This window comes from Balaenoptera ricei, chromosome 3 (genome assembly GCF_028023285.1).
Source record: "Balaenoptera ricei isolate mBalRic1 chromosome 3, mBalRic1.hap2, whole genome shotgun sequence".
Classification (NCBI taxonomy): Eukaryota; Metazoa; Chordata; class Mammalia; order Artiodactyla; family Balaenopteridae; genus Balaenoptera; species Balaenoptera ricei.
The window spans coordinates 131,235,764-131,253,107 of NC_082641.1; the positions used below are offsets into that span (position 1 = coordinate 131,235,764).

Consider the following 17,344-nt stretch of genomic DNA (forward strand, 5'->3'; position numbering starts at 1 on the left):
TGGGTGCAGCAAAGCCTCCCCTAAATGGAAAAGGACCTTCAAAAAGGTGTCAGCCTCAGCACCTGTTGTCACACTAATTTTCCGGCTCCTCTGGTTCCAGCCAGACTGTGTTAAAGAGAAACCCACGCCTGTCTCATCCCCCACAGAGCGGGAGAGAAGGGCTGCGGAGCCGAGCCTCAGCTGTAGAGAAAAGGCTTGCTGTCGGGTATGTCAGGAGAGGGCCCAAACCTGCATCTGGAGGGATGATGAGGGTGAAGGGCAAGAGCTTTTCACACTCTGCCCACTAAGATCCAGTTTCTTCCTTTTGTTCCAGAGCCTGGAGCTATTTATAACTTCCACTAAGCTTCTTGGGGGCTCCAGAGCCCAGAAGACATAGTCTTTCTGAGAATGTTGTATTATAAGGAACTGTCCTTTATACAAAATACAGAGGGGAGAATTTCAGAATTTTGAACTTAAACCATTTGCTGGAAAATGACCTACACCGTGGCCTCGGGGAGGTGGAAACTCACATTTCTGAGCCAGATGCTATACCAGGTACATTCACATATGGTATGTCATTTATTCCTTGGGACAGCCTTAATAAGAAAGAGTTTTATCCCCGTTTTACCCACGTGGAACCTGAGGCTTAGGGAGGCTATGACCTTCCCCAAGTGACACACTTCTAAGTGACAAAGGTGAGATTTGAATCCAGATCTGAGGGTCTCTTCAGCTTATGCCCCTTCCCTTACCACGGTTTCCACCTTGGGAAGTACCCTTACTGAAGCCCCTTGCCCTTTCCTGGCATGGCCATCCCTGATTCCAAGAGAACTGAAATCAGGAACATTCTCTTTGCTGTGAGTTCTCCTCCACATTTACCTGTCTGCAAGGCCGGAGCTAGCTACTTCTCCCTCCTTGTGGCTGTTTTAAGTGTCCATTCTCACCTAGTTCTCCTGTCATCCTTGTGGTGTTACCATCCCCACTTCACAGATGAGGAAACTGAGTCTCAGCAAGGGATGGAAAGCTGCCCCAGGTCTCACAGCTGCAGAGCAGCACAGTCGGGATTTGAAACCAGGCCCAGAGCACTCTTGCTCCCTTAGGCACGTGCAATATTGGGTGTGTTCATGGACTTGCACTTCTTTTTTTTTTTTAATATTTATTTATTTATTTATTTTGGCTGCGCTGGGTCTTAGTTGCAGCATGTGGGCTTCTTAGTTGCAGCATGTGGGCTTCTTAGTTGCAGCATGCAGACTCTTAGTTGCGGCATGTGGGCTATTTAGTTGCGGCATGCGGGCTATTTAGTTGCAGCATGCAGACCCTTAGTTGCAGCATGCAAACTCTTAGTTGCAGCATGCATGCGGGATCTAGCTCCCCTGACCAGGGATCGAACCCGGGCCCCCTGCATTGGAGCGGGAAGTCTTATCCACTAGACCACAAGGGAAGTCCCTGGACTTGCATTTCAATTTGGTCTGTGGATAGTGTCCCATGTTAGGGAATTAATTTTTTTTTTTTAATGTTCCCTTCAAAATGACTAGATTGTTCTTTTTCAAGGTTGACTTGGAGAGGAAATTTTTGAAATGCTTCCCTTTGATTTTGACTTCTTTTCTTTTTTATTCTAGTGCTCCAGCATTAAGCCCTGAGGGTGCACGTTAAGGGCCAGTATATTAGATTCATCTTTATGCCCAAGGGCTCAGAATCCTTTAGGGAGTATTCAGCTGGGGGCTGCTCAATCCCCAGTGAGTCCTCCTACTGCCTCCCACCCCCCACCTCAGGCCTCAGCCCAGGCCACTTTCTCCTAGTCGGTGAATGATCAAAGTTCTCTTCCTGCAGCATAAGAGAGGCTGCCCCCTTCAGGTCAGAGGGAGCACCTGGGAAAGTTTCTGCCTCTGTCCTTCAAAAGCCATCCTTAGTTCCAAAACAGATTCATGTGACTGATGGGGCTTAGAGATTATCCAGTTATATCAGCAAGATCCTTAATAGTTACAAGTGACAGAAACCTAACTCAAACTGACTGAAGAAAAGACAATGTATTGACTCACGTAACTGAAAAGGCCAGGAGTAGACGATGGCTTCTGCCAGAGCTGGATCCAGGTCCCTAAATGATGCCAGCAGGAACCTCTCTCTCCAGCTCTTGGCTCTGTTTTCTGTTCTGCTAACTTCATTTTAAGATAGGGAACAGTCTGTATGGTGGCCCCAGGCAGATCAGACTTCTATCCTCCCACGTTCATTTTCAGCAGAAAAGAGCTTCCCTCTCTCCCAGCTGTCTCAGCCAAGATTTACTCTGATTTACAGGTGCCCATCCCTGAACCAACCACGGGGGCTGTGGAGCTGGGATGCCCTGGCTGAGCCAGGCTCTCTTGCCCACCCTCAAGGCAAGGCAAGGACCTCCGCCAAACCCTGTGAAATTGAGGGCTGGGAGATTCCCCAAGGAGAATCAGGATGCTCTTACCAAAAGAAGGAGAAGGAATACAGAGCAGGCACGCCAGACTTGCCCTTTGTCCAGCTCCCTTATCGACATAAGGGGAACCCAGGGTCCGGCAAGAAGATGGGACTTGGAATGTTGCATGGCAGAGCAGAAACCAGAATCCAGGATTTCAGACTCCTACCTAGTTCCCTCAGTTTTTGTTTTTTTATCTATTCATTCTTCTTTTTGCTTGTATAATTAATAGTACATTACCCCTATAAAAATATTTATGTATACAGGACAGATGGGTTTCAATCCAGGCTCCAGCTCCTACCAGCTGTTTATTTGACCTCTCTGCCTTGTTTGCTCCTCATTGTAATGGGAGTAATGATAGTCCCTACCTCATAAGAGCATTATGACAATTAAATGACTTAATGCATATAAAGTGCTTAGAAAGTGCTTATTATGCCCAACAGAATAGAAATCCTTAACAGATATATTCTGTTACAATCATTGTCATCTTCCAGCTTATTTTTTAACTGCTATCAGTACTCTCTAGTTCGAATTTTTCATCATTTATTTAATCTTTCCCCATTGATGAACATTCACTTTGTTTCTACTCTTTTCACCATTTCAAAGTGTGTCAAGGAGCACCCCTGACCGTGCCTCTTGGTCCTCACACCGTGAACATCTAACTCAACTTTGTCCTGTTGAGGTCGGGACCTCATCAGACTGTGAACCAGATAACAAGGGAAGTGCTTGGGCAAGGGGTGGGATGTTTTGTACTCAGCTCATAGTCGTAAGATTTGAAGTACCACAGTTGCCTCTTCCTTTACGGTGTCTCCTGGGGCCAGAAATACTGAGCCAAGGGGACACCAAGATTGATGTCATGTGATGGAAATGTCATGGTGTCCCTGCTTTGACCTTCTGTGAGGGCATCACTCTGCCCGTTCCTGCCCCCGCAGGGCCCCTTCTAAGTGTCTCAGGAGCCCACTCTGTATCTGGGGACCCATGGACACTGGGAGGCCATCAAGTCAGTGTGCCATGTGCCGTGCTGTAGAAACAAATATTTGTTCAGAGAAGAGCTTGGAGGAAGACATACCCTAAATGTTTCATGGAGGTCAGCCCCCGGTGTCAGGATGTTGAAGTCATTAGCGGTTGTCTTTTAGCCCTGCTGTGTTTTCCAGCCTTTCATAGTGAGCAATTACCACTTTTGTCATCAAGAAAAATATTGTAAGCATTATTTTAAGTAAATACTCTCTAGATTTGAGGCTTGGATCCAAGTCACTTTCCACTAGGGGCTCCATTTCCTCATGTGGAGAACGGGGTTAGCACCCCCAGGTTTGTCTCCCTCCCAGGGGCTGGTGCAGCTTAGAGAAAAGGGAGAGTGCTCTATAAACCGTCAGGCACGTTGACCTGGGGAAGGAGGAGGTTGATTGTCTGGTCGTAGCCAAACCCAGCCTCTCTGCATTGGGAGCAGTGCCCCAGTTGCCCCGTTCCGGAGACTACACTCTGAAGGCATCGGGCAAAGGGATGCTTCGTGTTTGTCACACATACAAGGACTGAGCATACTCTACTGTCCAGTGTTGAGATCTTAAGACACAACACACAGACAGGTCTTAAAGGTGACAGCTAAGATGGGGGTGTCACTGGGGTGGGTGGTGGCCTTCTCTCTTCCTCCCTGCCACCCCCAGGCCTCCTCTGTCTGTTGTGATCTGAGGCCTAATAAGAGGAGGAGAAATGGGGCTTTTCACACGGGCTCCCAACAGGGAGGTGGCCTGTGGGAGAGTCTGTGGAACCAAGCTTCCTGCTGGATAACGGAGAGATTCATTTCAGCATGGCACACAATTTTTTATCTAAACCAGTAGACTAAGCTGGGACCAAACTAATGACTAGTGCCTGTGGCAAAAGTCGAAGTGCCATTTTGTGTTTATTTAGTAAATAAATGAGTGGATGGTTAGAGGAGGGAGAAGAAGAGTAGACCCTCCTCGCCTCCCCAGAAGCACATGATCAAGGCTGAGCCTTTTATTTAAGTTCTGAATAATTTTTAAATCCAGGATTGGGTTAAACTGGAAGTGAATTTAGTCTGTTGTGGCATCGTCTGCTTCCCTTAGTACATGATGGTGTTTGTGTACCTACCGGCAGGCTGTGGGCCCCAGCTCTGGGGTTCAAGAGAGCCAGGGCTCTCTGCGCCGTAATAGTGCTGTTGTATTTCACCCCATGGACTCCAGGCAATTTATTACAGCTAGCCCCCCCTCCAACCCTGCCGCAACGAGTGAGCCTCCTGTGAAATTGGATGGAAGGCAGGAACTCTTGTAGAAAAACTAGATAGCACCTGTCTTTCTTGGCCACAGAGGATGCAGCCAAACTAAGGGAAAGGGATTTTTAAGGAGAGGTGCTTTCGTTCATTTGTGAAGGTCGACATAATGAAGTTGGAAGAGGCTCCCCCAGAAGACTGACTGAAATGATCAAAGGGGTTAGAGAGGTGGGGGAAGAGGCAGAGGAGGGCCCGGAGGTGGGGCCTGGATAAAAGCAGTCCAGCCAGATGCAGGAGCAAGAGGGGACATGAAAGAAGGGGAAAGAGAGAGACTGACCTGTCCATCAAAACTGGACTGCCAGAATTAGGGGCACCCTGTCCATGCAGCTGTAACTGGGCTCACAGCCAGACACCATGGGTTCATTCCTGCCCTGTCCTACCCTGCAGCTTCCCTTGGTGCCTCTAGCAGACGTAGAATTTAAAGCTAAGGAGACCGTGGACCCTGAGCTGTTTTTTCCTCCCAGCATTTCTTTCTGAAAATTGTCAAACATACAGAAAATTTGAATGAATTGCACGTAGAACACTCATCGAGATTCCCACCATCGAGATTCTGCAATTAACATTCCTCTAATGATTTTATCACATATATATTTTTTTAAAGATTTAATTTTATATATTATTTTTGGCTGTATTGGGTGTTCGTTGCTGCGTGCGGGCTTTCTCTAGTTGCAGCGAGCAGGGGCTACTCTTAGTTGCATTGCACAGGCTTCTCATTGTGGTGGCTTCTCTTGTTGCGGAGCACAGGCTCTGGGCACGCGGGCTTCAGTAGTTGTGGCACACAGGCTCAGTAGTTGTGGCGCACGGGCTTAGTCGCTCTGCGCATGTGGGATCTTCTCAGACCAGGGCTCGAAGCTGTGTCCCTTGCATTGGCAGGCGGATTCTTAACCACTGCGCCACCAGGGAAGTCCCAAGGTGGGCAGTTTTGTTTTTCCCTCTTGGCCTGCCTGGTCCTCAGCTCCCCTTTTCTGGGCCCTGGGAAAATCCCTAACATCTCTGTTGAAATATACCCCAAAGATGAAAAGAAATGAAGAACAAAAGGAATCTTAAATTTTCTGTAATCATATTGTTAGAAATAATATTACTATTGCTTTTCTGAAACTGTTATATATTATAGGAAAAAAACAAGCAACTGTTAATGTTAAGAACCTAGATTTTTAGCAAAAGAGTTAGAATATGTAAAACCAGACAAAAACCTAACAAGAAGAGAAAACTACAGACCAATATCCCTTATGAATATAGATGCAAAAATCCTCAGCAAAATACTAGCAAACCAAATTCGGCAACATATAAGGAGGATTATACACCATGACCAAATAGGATTTATCCCAGGAATGCAAGGTTGGTTCAATATATCAAAATCAATCAATGTAATACATTATATTAATAGGATAAAGAACAAAACCCATATGATTATATCAGTAGATGCAGAAAAAGCATTTGACAAGATCCAACACTTCTTCATGATAAAAACATTCAACAAATTGAGAGTAGAAGGGAGTTCCCTCAACCTGATAAAGAGCATTGATGAAAAACGCACATTAACATTATATTTAATGGTGAAAGATTGAAAGCTTTCCCTTCTAAGGTCAGGAGCAAAGCAAGGATGTCTGCTCTTGCCACTTCTATTCAACATTGTACTGGAGTTTCTAAACAGTTAGACAAGAAGAAGAAATAAACGGCATCTAGTTTCAAAAGAAAGAAGTAAAACTGTCTCTATTTGCAGATGACACTGTCTTGTGTATAGAAAATCCTAAGGAATCCACACCAAAAAAATATTACTAGAACTAATAAATTAGTTCAGCAAGGTTGCAAGACACAGGCTCAATATAAAAAATCTATTATATTTCTGTACACTAGCAAGGAACAATATGAAAATGAAATACATATTTACTAGTCATTTCTCCAAGGAAGATATACAAATAGCCTATAAGCACATGAAAATAAGCTCAACATCATTCATCATTAGGAATATGCAAACCAAACTGTAATGAGATACCACTTCACACCCACTAGAATGGCTATAATCAAAAAGATGGACAATAATAAGAGTTGGTGAGCATGTGGAGAAATTGGAACCCTCATACATAGTTGGTGGGAATGTAAAATGGTGCTGTCACTTTGGAAACAGTTGGCAGTTCCTTAAAGAGTTAAACATGGAGTTACTTTATGGCCCAGCAATTCTACTCCTTGATATATACCCAAGACAATTGAAAACATATGTCTACCCCAAAACTTGTACATGAATGTTCACAGCAGCATTATTCATAATAGCCAAAAGGTAGAAACAACCCAAATGTCCATCAGTTGATGAATGAATAGATAAAATGTGTTGTATTTGTACAGTGGAATATTATTCAGCCATGAAAAAGAATGAGGTACTGATGCATGCTACAACATGAATGAACCTTGAAAATATTATGCTTAAGTGAAAGAACCCAGACACAAAGGCCACATGTTATATGATTCCATTTGTATAAAATGTCTAGGATAGGAAAATCCATGGGAACAGAAAACAAATTAGTGATTTTCAGGGACTGGGGGCAGTGGATAATGGGTAGGGACTGCTAATAGATATGAAGTTTCTTTTGGGGGGGTGATGAAAATGTTCTGGAATTAGTGGTGATGGTTGTACAACTTTGTGGATATATTAAAAATTACTGAGTTATACACTTTAAAAGGGTGAATTTTATGTTGAATTTTATGATATGTGAATTATATCTCAATAAAAAAGAGGTACAATATAAAATTAAAGTTTAGTAAAACTGTAATTTTATATGTTTATGAAATTGTATATATATATGAAATTTTAGCATAAACTCATATCTATTCAAATATATTTGTAGTGCTGACCACCGTAAAGGCGTAGAAGCCATAACCAACATTATAGTAATGAACGCACTTAGTGCCCATATTGCAGCATCTAAATGGTTATATTGATAATATTAAAGAGCCAAGTTTCTCCTTGGCAGAATGGTTGATTCCAGGTTAGAGCAGGAAACATACAGGTTGAGGCTGGAGAATCTTTTGATACCTTTTGTCAGAAAACAAAGAAGCTGTCAGTACCCTGTGACCACGTGCAAAGGACTAGGAGCCAACTTGAGAAGACCGCCTTGGGCTAAAAATTAGGCTTATTTGGGAACCAAGAAGAGTAATACTAGCACTGAATTGAAACATATTAATTATGTTAAAATTTATGAGTTCATAATGAAAACAAATAATTGGCCATCTTTGGAGGATGCTACGGAACCAAGTCCTTCTGAAAATCGGTAAATTAAGAATCAAGAACTTAGCCTATCTTTCCTGTACTTCAGTGTAGGCCAAATAGTTGACATGGTAAAGTTTTTCTCCATGGAAGTATTCCAGCTAGTAAAGAAAGAATGATAGAATTAGAAATCACCATTTTGCAAACCCCTGATGAAATAAAGGATTTAGATGCGAATCATCTTTGGCCACCAACATCACAAAGGAAAGACGACTGGACATTATGTGTTTCCCAAGGAATGCTCACACCAGCACCTATGAAGAGGCTGCCAGAATATCTCATCAAATTAGGTCAAGCCTCTAGATCTAACTACCAGTTTACAGGAGGCAAAGTGGGGCAGACAGAGGAACATGTTGAGAGACACCACATCAACGCAGGAAGCAAAATGCAGACTGTGGGAAATACTATAGAGCAAATGACCCAGTTTCTTAAACAAATAAATGGTAAGGGGAAAAGAGACCTAGGAGATACATCAGCTAAAAGCCGTAATGTGGGCCTTGTCTTGATCCAGATTTAAACAAACCAGCTGTAATAAGACACAAAAACATCAGGGAAGTTTGAACACCAACTAAATATTTGCTGATATTAAGTAACTATGATAATTCTTTGGGGTATTACCATGATATTAAAGGCCCACAGGAAAAGGGCCTTCTGTCCCCAAGCTTACCGTGGGGCTGGTGGAGAGCAAGGGAGAAAATGTGCCCTCTGCCCACAGAGCCCAGGGAGGGAGAGAAGAGGGTCCAAGCCAGTGAAGCCCAGTTTATTCTTCCAGGTTTAAGGACACATGGTTTCTCCTCCGTAGAGAGGAACGTGCAAGGGGTGGGCAGAGAGACAAGAGTGTTACCGAAGGGCTATCTTCTACATAGAATCATGAGGATGGACAACCATGTTCCTATCACAATTGAGGCATAGACAACAAGTTAGTGCATGTAAAGCACCAAACCCCATTGCTGCTCCATCACTGTTGGGGGTTGTTGTTCTGTAACTGCTCGTGTACAAAGCTGGGTGTGGGGGGTCGTGTGTGTGTGTGTGTGTGTGTGTGTGTGTGTGTGTGTGTATCCCTGTGCACTCTGTGTGCAGGGATTAGAGGCAGGACTTTGGGATGCCAAGTAGAAGAAAGTTGTGAAGTGACCGTGGTGTCCCCAGCTTTCACTCATTCCCTGAAGCCTGGAGAGGAAGTAGGAATTGCAGTTAGCTGAACCACGTGCGTGAGTTCTCCTGGCAACATGAGAGCTGAACCTGTTCTCTCCCTGTCCCCCATGTCTCCCTCTAGCTGCAACAGCAAACGCTACCTGGAGACGCTCCCCAACACCAGCATCATCATCCCCTTCCACAACGAGGGCTGGTCCTCCCTCCTCCGCACCGTTCACAGCGTGCTGAACCGCTCGCCCCCGGAGCTGATCGCCGAGATTGTCCTGGTGGACGACTTCAGTGACCGAGGTAGGGCCCATTTCACCCAGCTTCCCACCCTCCACGCTCCATTCAGTGACTTGCCAAAGGGGTGGTAGGTTTTCCCATCTTCAGCAGCACCAGCATGTGGGCTACCATGTACTGATGCTTGAGGCCATGAACCTGGCACTGAACACAAGTTTCTTACTTAGTCCTCACAATGACCCATGAAATAGGTTCTGTTTTTATCCCATTTGTATCAATGTAGAAGTGCATTAAGCTGCAAACAATAGAGAACTTTAAATAATAGCTCAAACAAGTAAGGGGTTTATTCATTTATTCATTCATTTGATAATGAGATCCAGGATTGGTACAGCTGCTTGAGTCTATCACTGGAGAACCAGACTTCTTCTCTCTTCCCACTTCCTCATCCTCATGGTTACAAAATGGCTGCTGTACCTCTGGGAATTCTACCTTCCAGGCAGGAAGAAGGAGGAAGGGCAAAGAGAACAAAGCCTCTTCCTTTGAAGACTTTGCCTTCTTATTCAGGAAAGTCTCCCCATATCTGGACCCATTTGGCACCCATATCTGCAAGGGTGGCTGGGAACATGAGTGTTCTGATTTTTGGCCTCTTTAGTAGAAATAGGAAAAGAAGTGGATTAGAGAAGGTATCAGGACAGCTCACCTACAGCATCTGCCACACCACTTTACAGATGCAGAAACTGAGGCTCAGAGAGGTTAAGTGACTTGCCCTTGGTCTCACAGCTCTTAGATGGTGATGTGGTGACTAAGCCACGTCTGTCTGACCCCACGCACATGATCTTAACCACTAGACCACACTGCAGAGCCTCTTCGCTGTGAGCCTCACCCATGGGTTTAAGAGACACAGAGGTGGAGCCACAAATGAAATCCAAGAAGAATTTGCCCTCCTGCCAATGGTCTCGAGCTTATTCTTTGCATCAGAGCTTTCACCACTTGCAGCAAAATCAAGAGAAGCCCTTTCCTCTTCTCACTTTCTTGTAGAGGCACTAATAAGTAGTGAAGAGAGGGAATCTAAGTACACTCCAGAATAATCAAAGCTGAGCTGCTTGCCGCCCCGTTTTAGTACTACACCCCACTTACGTGGCGGGGTGTGTGTGTGTGTACACACATATAGATACACACACATTTTGAACTCAGTTCCTACCATCTCTAATTCTCCCCGTAACTCTTTTTTTTTTTATTATTTATTTTATTTATTTATTTTTGGCTGCATTGGGTCTTTGTTGCTGCACGCGGGCTTTCTCTAGTTGCAGTGAGCAGGGCTACTCTTCGTTGCAGTGCGCGGGCTTCTCATTGCAGTGGCTTCTCTTGTTATGGAGCACGGGCTCTGGGTGCCCGGGCTTCAGTAACTGTGGCTCATGGGCTCTAGAGCACAGGCTCAGTAGTTGTGGAGCATGGGCTTAGTTGCTCCGCGGCACATGGGATCTTCCCAGACCAGGGCTCGAACCTGTGTCCCTTGCATTGGCAGACGGATTCTTAACCACTGCGCCACCAGGGAAGCCCTATCCCCTAACTCTTGACATACATTCATTGTCATGGGACCCTTTACTTTTCCTTCTTTGCTCTTGTCACATCAGAATTAAAATATAAATAAGTGTAACATGTGAGCATTGTGTGTGTAAACATTGGCCTGTCGTGTGTTTCCTCTACCAGATTCCACATTCTGAGAGCTGGGACCACCCCATCAGTCTTGTTCACTACATATCCTCAGCTCCTTAGGCATATAGTAGGTGCTTAATACATGTTTGACAACTAAATGATCAGAGCTCGTTTCCTCTGTTCCCTTAGCACTTCCGCCATGGTTACAATAGCATCCATTATATGAGATTTATTTGTGTCCCTGAAGCGAGGTCTGTGAAGTCACCTGTGGGTGTGTCTCCTTGTGTCTGTAGCACCATTCTTTAGCAATAGTTACCTCTTTGATCCTGGCCCTGTCACTTATTAACTCTGTGACCTTGACCCAGTCACTTAATCTCTCTGTGCTTCAGTTCCCTCATCTGTAAAAGGGAATCTACCTCTTAGGTAGCTATGACTATTAAGTGGGTTAATACACGTCAAGTGGTTAGGACAGTACATGGCACAAAGTGAACATTAGAAATAAACATTTAAGCTTGGTATTATCATTATTACTGTTAACATTATTTATGCCTAGTTTGTTGGAGTGGGTGTCAGGGATAAATGTACAGACATGGAGGTACGGTCTCTCCCTTTCCATGGGTGAAAGAGCTTTGCAAATTGCAAAGCACTAAAAAAATGTGCTATTGTCCCACCTTCCACCTAAATTGTCTCCCCATCCATTCACCATTTCGGGGACCATTTCTATGTGCCAGGCCCATACATTATCTCATTTATTCTTGACGACAGCCTCTGAGGGAGGCCCTGGGGTCTCTGCGTCTCTGATGAGGAGCTGGGGTCAGGTGACTTGCCCAGACTTACACAGCCAGTGAGCAGAGCACCCAGACCCGTGGACTCAGAGCCCCAGACCCGTGCTCTACCGCTGCCTTTCCTGCCTTTCGTCCTTTACCCCTCCTCCTCTCCCAACCTCATCCTTCCCCCAGTTTGGGCCCGCCACCCCCAGGCCACGGGCTCTCAGCCAGGTGGTGAAAATGAATATAAATGAGCACATTGCTCAAGTCATTAACTGATGTCCATTTACTGTGCTGCGGCAGACACAGCCCCTGCTCCTCGGGGTGAACACCCGAGCCTTCCATCAGGTTCTTGAGAGCCACAGCCGTGAGGGTTGCCCTCTGCGCTTGGCTCCCCTTCTTCGTGTACCAGCCACCGCAGGACCTTCTGTTCTGGAGCACGCCAGGCTCCATCCTGCCTTGGGATCTTCTCGTGTTCTTCCCTCTGCCCGGACATCCTCTTCCCAGCACTTCCCACGGCTGGCTCCTCTCACTCTATCTTCACTTCGGTCCCCCACCCCTGCCGCTGTGCTCTCTTCTCCACGTGGGGTCACAGGGCTGTTTGCTGACCTATTATCAGCCTTCCTCATTAGACCATTTGTGGTTAATAAATGTTTGTGAATTAGTGAATGAATGAATGAGGGGGGGCAGAGAAGAAGGGAAAATATGTGGCAGCTACAGCTGTATCCACACACGGGGAAAACCATCACTCGCAACAGGGTTGTCTTCAGTCAGCGAGATAGATGTGGCTGTGGGAGACACCGTGGTTCCTTTGGTGACTGGCGCTGGCCCACGTCTTTGGGGTTCAGGTTCAGGTCCCTGTCGCCTGTTTTCTGAAGCATGGGACAGACCCATAGCACTTGGCAGGATCCATCTCTGAGCGTCACAAGGCATTAGTCCTCCAGAGGGAGAGTGAACCCGGCATCATCCAGATTAGAAACAGCAGTTCTACTTGTTGGGTTAGAAAAGAGCTTCAAGGTCATCCAAGGCTACTGGCTTTGAACGTGTGCCTCTGAGTAGTAGGGGGCCCAAGAACGCGTCAGGGAGCGCTGTGAGGGCTGTGAAGAACCTCACAGGTGCAGGTGGGGTTCACGTACCTCTCCTGGCATGGTCTATATTTGGTTTCCAGAAAATTGTTCACTAAGAGGAACTCCACTGCTTAAAAATGTGTGAAAATTGCAGCTGTAACAGCCTACTCATTGTACAGATGGGAAACCTGAGTCCTGGAGCAGTGGACAAGCTTGACTAAGAGCACATGGCCAGCTGGTTGCAGACGAGAGACAAGAATCCCCACTCTATGCTCCCATTACAGCCTGTCCCCTCGTCTTAGCTGTGAATGTGAAACATCTGCAGAAGCACATTACTGTTTTCTACCCCCCAGGATGCTTCTCAATACATCATTTTCCATTGTACTAAAGAGCAAACTTCTTGCTAAAGAGAGCTCATTATCAAACACGACCAATCCTGGACCATAATGGTTTATGCTCCAATATCCCAGTTTCCTCAGTGTTGTACTCAGTGATGAAAATAACGTGATTCCCCCTCCCCCAATAAAAGAAGACTGTAACAATCTTGAGAAAGAAAAGGTAAATTTTATAAGAATGACATTCACCAAGTAACATCTGTTTCTCCAGAGAGCAAAAACATTAACCCAATGCAGTACCGTTCCCAAACCCTAATAAGATAGAGAAGAGAATGAATACTGTCCCATTTCACAGACAGGAATGAGAACTGAGGCCCCTGACTGTTGCCCTTTTTTCTCAGTGAATCGGGCATGGAACCCAGAGGAGAACACTTACCTCATGCCCCTCAGTCCTGCACATTAGCTGTCAGATTTTGCAACCTGCGTTCTTCAGAAAAGCAATCATTCTTCTTGTTTCAAGAAGAAATTCTCAAGGCAGCTTTGGAAGAAAAACTTACTCGGCAGTGATTGTTTTAAAAATGAGATTTGAGAGAAAAAACTTCAGAATTATAGAGAGGCCTGTCTCAAGTACGGCAAATATGGGCCATCGTGAAAGACGGATTTCTCTGGGCCACGTGAGCAGAGGCAGTTCTCAGAGTTGAAATTCATAGATGCTAACTACAGGCTTGATTGGCGCTGCCTGGCAGAAGGCATTTTCCTCTGAAATGAGCCTCTTCCAGGATCCTCAGGGCAACTAATTTTAATTTGGCTGAGGGTCAAGACCTCGAGTAGGAGACAAAATTGGAGCAGATGAATTCTTGAAATAAGATCCAGAGCTTTGGGCAGGCAGCACTGGGGACTAGAGTGAAGGCAAACGTTGGCCCCGGAATAATCCTGGCCCTGCTTGCAAATAGAGCACTGCGGAGTTTTCCAGGGGGCTCCAAAAGCTCTTCAAATGTGGAGGCTTGGCTTGAGGATGAGGAAGACATAGAGGTGTTTTTGCACTAGTGGGAGAAAGGTGAGAGTGTAGGGTGGCAGACCTGCCTCCAGATTACACTGCCCAGATAGGAGATCTTTATTAGGAAAAACAAAAGGGGTCTTTGTTCATTCGTTTCTTTCTATTCTCCTTCCCCTCCCCATTTCCAAACAATATTGGTTTTCCAAAAAAAATAGGATATGTAGCCGTGGATGGGATTATTGTCTTTGGATGAACTGTGGGCCACCTGGAATGATGAGGTGCAGAAACGAAAGGCTATGATATGATCTCGCTGACATCATTTCCCCCAGCTCAGCTCCCCATCAGCAAACAAACAAAAACATACACATTGAAGTGTTCCCTGAAAGGAGGTTCTTAAGCAAGCAAGCGTTGTGGAGCTATCAACAGATTGGTGGCAGTGATTGGTGCTGGAGGGAGTGTGGACATTGCAGGGCCCGTTAGTACACATGGTAGAGGCTCTCACCATTGAGACCAAGGTCCCAGCTCTTCCTTCTATGATGGGCTTATTAACTCTGACCTGCGTTGTCACACCATGCCAGTCCTGGAGACACGTCAAGGAGATCCGTTTGCCCTGACCCGATTTGCATTGCAACGTACCACTCTTGACACGAGCCCATCAGCGTCTATTCCTCGTTTCTTGTCATCTCTCTCGAAGCCTTAGTTTGCTTCCAGGACCACCACAACTGTCGGGATGGCCATTCCCCACTTTCACCGTATTGTTTGGGTTCTCTTCACCTTGAGTTTTGTGCTGCTGAATTTGTTTTTCTCTACATTTGTCCTGATTTCATTCATATTCATATATTCAGCAAACTTCATGAAATGACTCTGTGCCGTCGCTGCAGCAGGTGCTGGGGCTACAACGGGAATAAAATAGACTTCTCTTCTAAGGCTCACATCCAGCAGGGCAGACAGACAAGGTAAGGGGCAGTCGTAAGACCATGGAGTATGTGCCCCTTGGTGGAGGTCCAGGTGCTGTCAAGCACAGAGAAGATCAGGGAAGACTTCCCAGAAAAAATTCCAGCTGAACTCGATCCTAAGGATAAGCAGATACTGCTCCTTGGGGTAGGGAAGGGAGAAGAATGTTCCAGGCAGAGGGAATGTCATGAGCACAGGCTAGGAGTCAAGACGGAAATGTGGAAAGCGCAGAAAGAGCCATCCATAACCTCATCTCCTGGAGGCAATTACTGTTAACATTTAGGGTTCTCCCCTTTCCCAGTGTTGTTTTTTTTTTAACAGGCCTTATTTTTTAGAGCAATTTCAGGTTCACAGCAAAATTAAGCTGGAAGCACAGAGAGTTCCCATCCACCCCTCCACCCCCTACACATATCCCCCCATACCCACTCCCTCATCAGTGTCCTGCACCTGCATCAGAGGGGTACATTTGTTACAATGGATGAACCTACAGCAACCCATCATTATCACCCAAAATCCATAGTTTATATTAAGGTGCACTCTTGGTGTTATATATTCTGTGGGTTTGGACAAATGTATAATGATATGTGTCTACTATTATAGCGTCATATGGAGGAGTTTACTGCCCTAAGAATCCTCTGTGCTCTGCCTTTTCATCTCTCCCTCCCTCCTAACCCCTGGCACCCACTGACCTTTTTACTGTCTCAGTAGTTTTGCCTTTTCTAGAATGTCTAATAAAATTGGAATCAGACAGCATGCAGTCTTTTCAGATCAGTTTCTTTCACTTAGTAATACGCATTTAGTGTTCCACCATGTTTTTTTATCGCTTGTAGCTCATTTCTTTTTAGTGCTGAATACTATTCCATTGTCTGAATGTACCACCATTTACTTATCCATTCACCTATTGAAGGGCATCCTGGTAGCTTTCAAGTTTTGGCAATTATGAATAAAGCTGCTCTAAACATCAACATACAAGTTTTTGTGTGGACGTAAGTCTTCAGCTCACTTAGGTAAATACCAAGGAAGGTGGCAGTTGCTGGATCATATGATAAGAGTATGTTTAGTCGTGTAAGAAACTGCCAAACTGTCTTCCAAAGTGACTATGCCATTGTGCATTCCCACCAGCAATGAATGAGAGTTCCTGTTGCGCCACATCCTTGCCAGCATTTGGTGTTGTCAGTGTTTTGGATTTTTGCCATTGAAATAGGTGTGTAGTGGTTCTCATTGTTGTTTGGATTTGCACTTCCCTGTGACATTTGCTATTGAGCATCTAATCTGCCATCTGAACATGTTCTTTGGTTCCCAGTGTCTGTTCATTTCCATTTTCTCTTTCATACCCTCCCAATCCCCCTCTAGTTGCAGGCCAACTGAAGTAACTCATGTCTACAGTCTGGTGTGTATCCTTCTAGACCACTCTGCATCATAACACTAACGTGTAGTAACAAGAGCTAATACTTATTGAGCATTCGTGCTCAGTGCATTTACACATTCATCACCTCAGCACTGTTGTGGCTTCTGTCATTCCCAGTGTGAAAACCACTGGACTCAATGATCTCAGACCTCCTTTTTCTACTTAATAAAGGTAATATTTTATCCCCATTTTACAGATGAGAAAACTGAGATACAGAGAGGTTAAGTAAATGGCCAGTCTACTTAGAACAACAAGGCAGGACTTTGATTCAAAACCATGCATTCTGATTCTAGAACTTCTGCCCCTAATCTTTACATGTTTTTTTCTCCCCTTATAATGGGATCATACTGTACACATTGCTCTTCTTTTTTTTCCCTGTTAATGTATCACAGACATCCCTCAGGTCAATAGGTATAGTGCTAACTCATCTGTTTTTTTGCTAGCTAGATAATAATCCATAATGTGAATCTACATTTAGCCCCTTAACATTACGCTTTGTGTAGTGGATACCCAGTTATATTTAACTTTGTATCCAGGTTTCTTCCACTAAGTTTTCTACAGTCATTTCCCCCTTGTCATTATAAAATGACTATCACATCTCTCCTCCTCTGGGTCAGTTGTGAGATAGAGACAGGATTCACATGACTCCAGAATATGAGGCGTATTGTTGGAGAGGCTGATCCAGAGAGCACAACACGGATGTGTCCCTACCACTTTGCTCCTGAACTGACTGATGCAGGGACAGGCTGAGCAGCGAGGAGCTGTGGGCCTCCCTGGCAGGGCAGAGCCTGTGCTGGTGAGTGCACCACAGCAGGGAAAGCATAAAT

The 17,344-nt window shown here is 45.2% G+C and overlaps 1 protein-coding gene across 1 annotated transcript in view; it reads left to right on the forward strand.

Moving 5' to 3' along the window:
* GALNT10 (polypeptide N-acetylgalactosaminyltransferase 10) overlaps positions 1 to 17,344 on the forward strand; it is a 223,633-nt gene that overhangs the window by 127,115 nt on the left and 79,174 nt on the right. Inside the window, exon 4 of the mRNA XM_059917564.1 lies at positions 9,233 to 9,399. Within this exon, the coding sequence (XP_059773547.1) occupies positions 9,233 to 9,399 (167 nt within the window). The remainder of the gene's footprint in view (positions 1 to 9,232; positions 9,400 to 17,344) is intronic.